At 30.6% G+C, this 9,660-nt stretch overlaps 2 protein-coding genes across 4 annotated transcripts; one reads left to right on the top strand and one right to left on the bottom strand.

The window, feature by feature from the left end:
- Positions 1-47: 47 nt before the first annotated feature.
- Positions 48-3,488, bottom strand: LOC148285133 (putative alpha-aspartyl dipeptidase). Its single transcript, XM_088229856.1, has 3 exons — positions 2,783-3,488; positions 804-1,367; positions 48-267 (listed from the first exon to the last, which is right to left on the bottom strand). The coding sequence occupies exons 1-3, from the start codon at positions 2,881-2,883 to the stop codon at positions 207-209; spliced, it is 726 nt and encodes a 241-aa protein (XP_088085982.1). The 5' UTR covers positions 2,884-3,488; the 3' UTR covers positions 48-206.
- Positions 3,489-5,191: 1,703 nt separating this feature from the next.
- Positions 5,192-8,803, top strand: LOC148285134 (uncharacterized). 3 transcript variants are annotated; one of them, XM_088229776.1, is made up of 5 exons: positions 5,198-5,227; positions 5,258-5,475; positions 5,561-5,802; positions 7,576-7,722; positions 8,548-8,803. In XM_088229776.1, the coding sequence occupies exons 2-5, from the start codon at positions 5,386-5,388 to the stop codon at positions 8,690-8,692; spliced, it is 624 nt and encodes a 207-aa protein (XP_088085902.1). In that variant the 5' UTR covers positions 5,198-5,227; positions 5,258-5,385; the 3' UTR covers positions 8,693-8,803. The 3 variants fall into 3 exon arrangements, 2 of the variants coding, with proteins under 2 accessions (XP_088085910.1, XP_088085902.1); XR_015822844.1 differs by having other exon boundaries at positions 5,192-5,475; positions 5,561-5,734; XM_088229784.1 differs by lacking the exon at positions 5,561-5,802 and having other exon boundaries at positions 5,192-5,475.
- Positions 8,804-9,660: the final 857 nt, after the last annotated feature.

Genomic DNA, 9,660 nt, shown 5'->3' on the forward strand with positions numbered 1-9,660 from the left:
GATTCATTACTGTTAAAATATGTTTTGTATAGAAATAAAATATAATATTAATAATTATTTATAATTCAAAATCAGATTATAACATGAACATGTTTTTAGAAAATCGTGCACTACATAGTAAATAAATATGCATTTAATAAAAGTATTACAAGTTTTGTTGTTTTTTTAAAAAATAATATTACTAAAATTGTCAAAAAATTATTTTTTTATCCCGATAAAAGAGATGAAAGATCAGATCCCACCTCAAAATCCTGTGATGACTTTCCACTGAAAAAAAAAACCAAACATAGCGTATTAAATAGGATACTTGCATCTTAAATACTTTGTAGTTATATCGCTTAGGCAAAAACATCCCGTAAGTTGTTTTTATTATTTATGCAGGACGATGAAAAACTGTTCACTTAATTGAATTATAAGGAATCAAACTTTAGTTTAAAGGCAGGCTTTATGTTTATACATTTTATTTTCAGGTGTACTTTACTTGAGTTTTTTCGATAAAACAATTTCATCATCTCGTAAAAAGAACAAAAAAGATTTACTCAGTGTTGTTAGCTAAACAACAATATGTATCCTTAAACTTTTATTAACAAATTTGGAATGGCATTAAGTTTGCTGTTTTCATTTATTTAGTTATATTATTTAAAATGGTTAAAATCACAATGTTAGTGCTTCAAATATTAATTTTATTGAAATAAAGTTTCAAAGTACAGTTACAACACCAAAACTAAAATTATTTTACAAGTGTGTAGAAAATGTGAATGATAAATATTGAATAATTATGATACATATTTTAATCTACTTACGCAGTGAAAAGTTTAGCAGATGCCACTCCTTTAAGTGTCGCTTCGTTTCCTTTCACGTATAATGTTGCGCCTTCCTTTAAACCCAGTACTGGGCCATTTCCAGGAATATCTAGATACTGCGCAATACGCTCTTCCCTCGTTTCTCCTTGGTGAGTGTCTCCGGCTGCTGGTTCTACGTAGTGAGGATTTATATTAAACGGCACCAATCGCAAAGCATCGAAACTTGGAACGTGAACTATCGGCATATCGTTTGTAGTGCAGATATTAAGTGTAGCTACGTTAGTTCCTGCGCTGCTTCCCATATAAGGAATTCCATCTTCTAAGATCCGATTACGAATAGGTTCCAATAGATTGTTCTCATATAGTCCTTTAAGTAATTGGAAGGTATTTCCTCCCCCTATAAAGATAGATTGAGCAGACTTAACAGCTGATACGGGGTCCTCGTATGTGTGTATTCCTTTAACACAATATCCCCAATCTTTAAGCACGTTTTCCACCTTATTTGTGTAACCATCGTGATCCCTTAGGGCATACGGTATGAATAAAACCTCCTTCACATTGTTTCTGTAATTTATTGGTTTATTGACATGAATCTTTTTATAGCAATTCTTCTTAAGTTGTACTCTTATTTTCAGAACTAAATATAATCTTTACTAGGAAAAAATAAGGCAGACTTTTCTTTATATTGATATGCATCAAGACAATGTTCTTAGTACATTAAAAAAAATGTATCTTTAACAATATACTGAAAAATGGTAGAGTAAAAATTTTACTGTTCACTTTACAAGTTTACATTTTAAAATAAAATTGACAAAATGCAGAATTTTCAAATGTTTGTATCTTCCAATCATGAAGGATTTTGAAAATTCTGGTAGAGTACAGTACAATTTCACATGTACACCAGGTTGTGGTCCTGTGGCTAATATCTCGGACTGTCAAAGGTCTGTGGATCGAATCCCACTCTACTCCAACTTGATTCCCATTTTCTAATAGTGAGATATTTACAACTTATTGAAATGGCCCCCAAAATGAAAAAATTTCATAAATCATAAGAACGCCAATATTTCTTTAAAAAAGGAAGTTCAGTGTTACGGGAAATTCAATATAAAAAATGTTATCTTCTATGCAGTAAAAACTTTGTACGGCTCAAGTTTCTCAAAATGTATGGAAAAAAAAAACTAACTTCTTTTGAATGACGTCGTGAGTTCTTGTTAATCAACCAACGATAAAAGAGTATTGTGATGGATTTCCGGTGGTTTACGGGAAGCCAATTCATCAATCGGCAGAACTCACCGTAGAAAACTTTTACATCATAGGTGAAGTAATTTCAAAACAGCAAAAGTTCTAATATTCATAGGACTGATAATACAATAGATATTTATTTTTTTCAATTTGGCTTAGTTTCATAGCCTAGTAACAAATAAAAAAATTAAAAAAAACCAATGAACTTCTTCTTTGTCTTGTAAATAAAATCAGTGCGGAAGCACTTTGGTATTAAATATTTGTTTATAATATCTTGTGGGATTATCATTATATTTATGTAAATCATGCTGATGAAATCACATACGCTGTTAAGATTTTGATTAGATAATGAATTTGGGTAATTTATTGAATCAATAGATTATCTACTGATTTATAAAGAAATGCATGTGATTAAATTATTATTATTATAAATACTCGCAGCTATTAAGCCGATGCGTGCACACCCAATGTATGGTGTTTTAAAAAGAAAACATAAATCCAGGTGGGTTTTGAACTCGTTAACTGAGCGTGCACCAATCACTTTCTCGGGAAGGCCATTCCATTGCTCCACAACTCAGTTTGTCAGGAAGTTGTCCTTGGGGTTGGATGAGAAGGAGGTACAGTTTAATTTTACCGAATAACCATTGAGTGAATTAATAGTGAACATCGATTTCAACTTCGGTACATTATATTGCTCGTTAAAATTTTGAATATTTGTTATTTTACATCTTACTAACCTGTCAAACAAATCTTGAATATCTTTTCTAGCATATTGTAAATATGTGTATCCATGTGGTGCAGATGCTGAGAGTAGTAAAAGTTGGCGTTTAGAAAACATCACAAAAGTAAAATAAAACACTCAAGGTGATATTTTCCTTATAAACAGATCTCACTACCATAAAGGCATTCAATGCAGTACTCTGTTACGAATATACTAATAACTTTATCAAGAGAAAAATATAAACGCTATCTGGGTGTTATCAAACGCACAAATACATAAGTATTGCATTGAATACGGTACCATTATTTAATATTTTGGTTGTGTAGGTATAGGTACTTAAATAAATATTTCATGGTAGGTACCTAATACCATTGTTATGTCAGATAATAATAGAATGTATAACTTAATACATAATATAATAGAATTTGTGACCATATAAGATAATAGATAAAGTAGAAACTTGTCAATTTCACGTCGATTTACGAGAACTGATAATAATCATGAAAATCAGCAAATGATTAAATATACTTTGTGACTAGTATTTTATTTAAAACTATAGAATGTACGTAAAATGTGTGAATGTGGGTTGTATAATTATATTTCTTCACTTATTGCCCAGACAGACTTATTTGAATTTTGAATTAACCTCAAATCCATGACTTAAGGTACTCTAAAGAAACCCGTGAACAGGGTTGCCAGACTATTTTTTTATTTTTTATATTAAGGCAATTCATCCTAAGAAGGATGATTTCTAGGGTTGCCAGACTAAATCAAGCGAAAATAGGTAGATTCAGAAAAATAAATCGGTTGATTTTGGAGAGGTGAGGAGGGGGGAAGGAAGGCAAAAATAAATTTGACAGTTGTTCATAATTAAAGCGTCGTTGCTTTAAAAAGTCGAAAACGCATGATAAATGAACAATTGAAAATTAAAAGGACTGCAATATGTGAATCACAAAAATATATTGATTCCGGCTTGCAAAACTGGCTCAGAATACAAGTAAATTATGTTTGTAAAATTTATGGTCATGATTTATTATTATGCGACAATATTATATATTTGAAAATGACCGAGAATCACCATTCACCAAATCATTTCATTAATATATCATTCATTATATACTTATGTACGATAGATAAGTAGTTTTTTTAACAATCAACAGATGGTAACCTAAATGAGCAAACAAACCATATATTTTTTTATAATATGTGTTCGTTTTATTTGTATCGAATATTGATCTATGGAAAAAATGAAATGTATAGAAATCGGTAGAGTTTCAATAGAATTCGGTAGATCGGTAAATTGCTCCCAAAATCGGTAGTAATGGCAACGCTGCCCGTCAATCACCGAACATCACCACAGATTATATAGGTATACTGTAGGCAGCGTTGCCAGTACTACCGATTTTTCGGTAGATCTACCGATTTTAGGAGCAATCTACCAAATTCTATTGAAATTCTACCGATTTCTCTACATTTCTTCGTTTTTTTTTATAGAACAAAATTTCAATACAAATAAAACGAATAGATATTATACTAATTCATTGTTTGCTCACTTAGGTTGCCATCTGTTGATTGTTTAAAAAATTCCTTGTCTATCGTACATAAGTATATAATGAATTATATATTAATGAAATGAATTGGTTAATATTGGTGAATGGTGATTTCCGGTTATTTTTAAATATATATAATATTGTGGTATGATAAATCACAATTTTGTTTGACAACAAAGTTTGACTGATGATTGTAAAAATGACCAGGACATAGAGAGACAGAGAAGAGCTATCAGTGTCAGGGCCTATATGCTGCAAGACGCTTCTACCTGCAAAAAAAAAACTATTTTTACCAAGTCATTGACAGGCTTACATTACACAATACTTGAATTTCTACAGAACGGCTATTTATATACATCATCGAATATATATTATGAAAATACATTTAACTGATGTATCTGTATGCATAAAAAATAAATACATGGGTAACTTATTGTAATTTAATTCATTTATTTCCCTACACACACTTATATCAAAATATTTATGCCTGAAACCCCTAAAAGGTTTGTATGGTTACACAAAATACAGTATTGTTGAAATATAAATTAAAATATCAATTAAACCTCAAAGAAATAAAACAAGATTTACCTGTATTCTGGGCAAATTTTGCGAGCCGAAATCAATATATTTTGGTGATTCACGTTTTGCAGTCCTTTTGGTTTTCAATTGTTCATTTATCAAGCGTTTTTGACTATTTAAAACAACGGCCTGAGGTGAAATGGCGCTTAAAATTTGAACAACTGTCAAATTTATTTTTGACTTCCCCTCCTCTTTTCCACCAGAATCTACCGATTTATTATTCTGAATCTACCAATTTTCGCTTGATCCAGTCTGGCAACCCTGGTTCATATGTTTATAATCTGTGGTCGGCCGTATGTGTATGTGTATAGTCTCTGGTCGTCCGTTTACCGCAATCACATGTCACTTTGCCTTTTTGTTATTTTATTGAATTTTAAGGTTATCTGTCAAAACCGGTCCAAAAAAATAATAAATGTAGAGTGGATAAGATATTAATCTACCTTACAAGATACAAGTATCGTAATCTGCAGTTTACTGCAGGTGTATCACCATGCTACAGCCTATAATGCACATTCTGAATGCGAAGAAAATTGTACTCGCTAGCGCCTCACCAAGACGGCAGGAATTGGCAAAAAATATGGTAATTTAATCAATACGTTTCTACTAAATAAAACACACCCACGTCAACGAAACATCTAGTTCTAGCTTATTCGATTTATTTTTAGGGTTTGAATGTACTACTCTGTCCTTCCAATTTTGAAGAAGATTTAGATCCCAATTCATTCAAAAGTGTAGAAGAGTTCATAACAGAAACTGCTCTTCAAAAGGTGTTAGAAGTAGATGGAAGGCTTTCTAATCAACAGGACGTAGCCGACGTGGTGATTGGAGCAGATACTATGGTAACATTGAATGGAAAACTTTTTGGCAAGCCAACAGACACACAGGATGCATTCAGGATGTTATCTCAGTGTGTAAAAAAATTCAAATATTTATTAAGAAATATTTTTTTTAAGTATAAAAAATTCCCAAAGAATATACAAATTCATATATTTCTCTAAAAACTACAGATTGATGAGAACTTTGGAAGAATGTAAAATACTAGAATTTATTTTTTACTTTTAAACAAGACATGCTTATGTTGACTATAGACAGATTTATTTTATTTTGAATTTTTGCAGCTATTACTCAATAATAAGTACAAATATGATAACAGACTGCCGCACATTTACAGAGACTGGACCGCTGTGCATGTGCAAACTACGAGCCCACTGCGTGATATCGCATGATTCGCCCATTTCACACCACGGCAAAAGTCTACACGGCATGTTAAAATACAATACGCCGGATCGATATTTATTGTTTTACAATTATTTTTTTATTTAATGCCTGGCAAAAGCAATTACCAGTACATCACGAGACCGACTAATTTCCCGTCGTTTTCCTTTTGCAGGATTTTTACCTGAGAGTACTCGCTAAATTTAAAAAATGATTTTGACAAAATTACCTTTGAGTTACCTAAAATCTCTTTTGTTAAGTTTTACTATATTTTTTAAATTGGGTTGTGGTCCTGTGGCTAGTGTTGCAGACTCAGGGATCAGTCGGAGGTTTGAACCCCACTCTACCCCTATTTATTAACCGAGGCATTTTTATTGATACTTTTATTAAAATCATTAACTATGCAGTTTTATAAAAAAAAAATGAAAAACATATAAATAAATATAATAAATTTAAATAAGTACAAACGAATCTAATACATATCATTCCACTATAATTTTATTGTGCCATTTAGATTAAGATGATATATGTGAAATAGGCTATTCTGTCAGATATCACGCGGCTGGTTTGTTTTTTTGAAAATTCTAGTAATAATGAACAGACTTTAGAGTCAATTAAAAAATCCACTGTTAATCTAATAAAACAAAATATATTAGGCGTTAACATAAGTTGTGTCCCTTTTTTTCATATTTAAAAATGAGCAACAAAAGTAAACAAAATAATAAAGGTCATTTGAAAGAAAATATTCTACCCTACAAGAAATTGTGTTTGCTTTACCTTGCATAAATCATTTATTTGATTACAAACTTTGAAAATGGAATGTCAAGTAGACGAAAGTAAGCATTTTGAACACTTCCTTCTTTTCACATTCAATCAAGGAATATGAGATAATACATTATCTACTAATTTATTGAAATTTGTCCTGTTGCTCTCTTCATTTGAACAAACGCACAGAACTTATGTTAACTCCCATACTTATGGTAAAAGTTTTATAATTAAATTTTTATGACGGTTTTTGAAAAAGGCGTTCTTATTTAATTCTGACCTCGATAATTATCCTTAATTATTTTACAGCAAATTAGTCAATAATGTATTCTCCTTATTTGTATATCACAACACAAAATCTTGTAGAGCAGAAAATTTTCTTTCGAATGACGTTATAACCTTTACCATTTTGTTTTACTTTTGGTGCTTATTTTTATACAAGGAAAAACTAACAGACATAACTTAGTATCTTAATACCTAATAGAAGTAGAGAATTTACGTAATTGTGTGTGTGTGTGACCTTTGTGTGAATACGTAAGTAAAAAATGTGTGCATATTTTAACAGAAAAGGTATAGGTGAGGGCTTAACGAGTAGTTTGATTGTTTACAAATAAATGTGTTAACATATTCAAAGCATTTTATAAAAATGTTTTTAGTCATTTTATCAATCAAATTTTTCATTAAATGTATATGATTATAGGTTAAATGGAAGAAGTCACGTTGTTTATACAGGTGTTGTGGTTAAAAATGGACCAAAAATTGTCAAGTTTTGCGAAAAAACAAATGTTTTCTTTGGCCAGTTAACGGACGAACAAATACATGCCTATATTGCTACTGGAGAGCCAATGTAAGTTGAGTACATTAGAAATATTGTTTGTCTTACACTTAGTTTCTAATCTTCACTTTCTTTGCAAACTCTTAAACAATTCCACTCCTAGAATTACTTAAAGTTCGATTCCTGGCAGGGTTACTGCAATTTTTCACTGTCCCTGGGCTCTAGCCCTGAAGCGTAAGACTAATTACCTTACTTTTCATACAACAAAAATGATTCAGATACTCTGCAATTGGAGTACAAATGCAGTGCCCTATGCCACTGGGTACAAATAAGAAAATTATGAATCTTTATTTATTAGTTTGAAAAAAATATATTTGAGAATACATATTATGTATTATCATAAATCACAGTAAAAAATGTTTTGTTACACGCCATAAAAATTAGAGCATTTAGTTGTAACGCAAAGATTCTTAAAAGTGTATGAAAAAAACAATAAAAATGATTTTAATAAAAACAAACTACTTTGAACCACGTCTTCCAAATCAACTTACTTCTGGTTTACGGGAAGCCAACTGAACAATCAGCGGAACTCACCAAAAAGAAGGCGAAGAGAACTTGAGACGTCACACATGTAGTAATTTTAAAATGAAAATACCTTAAAAAATCATGGCACTGATAATACGATAAACAAAAATTAAACATTTTTTTTTTGGCTTAGTTTAAGAGTTTATTAACAAATATTTTTAAAAAACCACTGAACTTTCTTATTGCTAATTAGGTACAAACATCCCCATTAATTTAGTATGTTACACGAGTTCGGCTATTTATGGTACTCGGGATATGCTGATATCTGGTATAATATGAAATATAATTTTTTGTACTATTTATGTTTTACAGGGACAAAGCGGGAGGTTATGGTATCCAAGGAATTGCTGGAGCTATGATAGAACGAATAGAAGGGGATTACTTCACAGTAATGGGATTACCTCTTTACAAGCTGTCTTCAGTTTTGTTCGACATGTTTTATGAAAAACAGGCTTAGTGAATACCAAAAATAATATCAATGGAATATAAAAAGTGAAAATAATAGATAATTTACCATATAATATTGTATATATCAATTTTTGTTTTTGAAATATAGAATGAAAATGGATAGTTTTTTTAATGAACCAATTTGTATACGAACCATAATATCAATATTTTATTATAAAAGTTATTAGTTATTATGAATTAAATCCAAAAGCTCCTTTTCACTATCAACTCTTTGGCATTATCAATCCCTTATCCGCAACTGATGTCTGATGATGATTGGTAAAATAAATGCAACGTATCTCGATCATCTGTTACAAAAGGTAATAAAAACCAACCTCTAAACAAACATTTCATGGCGATTGGCCTAAATTAAAAGCACTTTAACCAACTTTGTAAAACATCATTGGAAGAATGACAAAAGAGAGAGGATGTGATATAAACATACGAAATGATTACTATGACTGCCTCCTGCATTAGATGTATCAATTAATTTTTAACACCAATTTAGGGGTATTTCAGTCAGCCAGTTTAAGAACTATCTGGATGCTTGATCGCAGACAAAAAGCGTTGCATGAGATATAGGCACATCACCAAAGGCTGCCTGTCTATAACAAATAATAATATTAATGTTTTTATTTAAATTAACGTTAATTTTGTATGCAAAAATTTCATTTTGACAGGAAAGCTTATTTTTCCTTTCTTTCAAAACACTTACGAATATTAATAGCAAATTTTGTGTAAGTTATTTTTGAATTGGTTATCGAGTATTTTATAGCGAAATACTTTATTTCTTAAATATAGATTTAAAACTGCAGTTGATACATTGTATCGTCGTTGCACATCAAAGATGGGCCATGTGACTCGGAGCACATTCTGAGAAAATCATAAAAATGCGACTTTTTGGCACAAAGTAATTGATATTTTAAATAAATATATTATTTTATTTAAAAACACTGTATTTTTCCAACTTCGTCCATA

This window comes from Micrasema longulum, unplaced genomic scaffold (assembly GCF_059751315.1).
Source record: "Micrasema longulum isolate JH-2025_06_02 unplaced genomic scaffold, ASM5975131v1 h1tg000056l, whole genome shotgun sequence".
Classification (NCBI taxonomy): domain Eukaryota; kingdom Metazoa; phylum Arthropoda; class Insecta; order Trichoptera; family Brachycentridae; genus Micrasema; species Micrasema longulum.

Coding starts and splice junctions, on each gene's coding strand:
- LOC148285133 (XM_088229856.1), bottom strand. CDS start 2,883: ATGTTTTCTAAACGCCAACTTTTACTACTCTCAGCATCTGCACCACAT. Junction 1,368..2,782: donor ATTCAAGATTTGTTTGACAG/GTTAGTAAGATG, acceptor AATAAATTACAG/AAACAATGTGAAGGAGGTTT. Junction 268..803: donor TCTGCTAAACTTTTCACTGC/GTAAGTAGATTA, acceptor TTTTTTTTTCAG/TGGAAAGTCATCACAGGATT.
- LOC148285134 (XM_088229776.1), top strand. CDS start 5,386: ATGCTACAGCCTATAATGCACATTCTGAATGCGAAGAAAATTGTACTC. Junction 5,476..5,560: donor AGGAATTGGCAAAAAATATG/GTAATTTAATCA, acceptor ATTTATTTTTAG/GGTTTGAATGTACTACTCTG. Junction 5,803..7,575: donor GCATTCAGGATGTTATCTCA/GTGTGTAAAAAA, acceptor ATATGATTATAG/GTTAAATGGAAGAAGTCACG.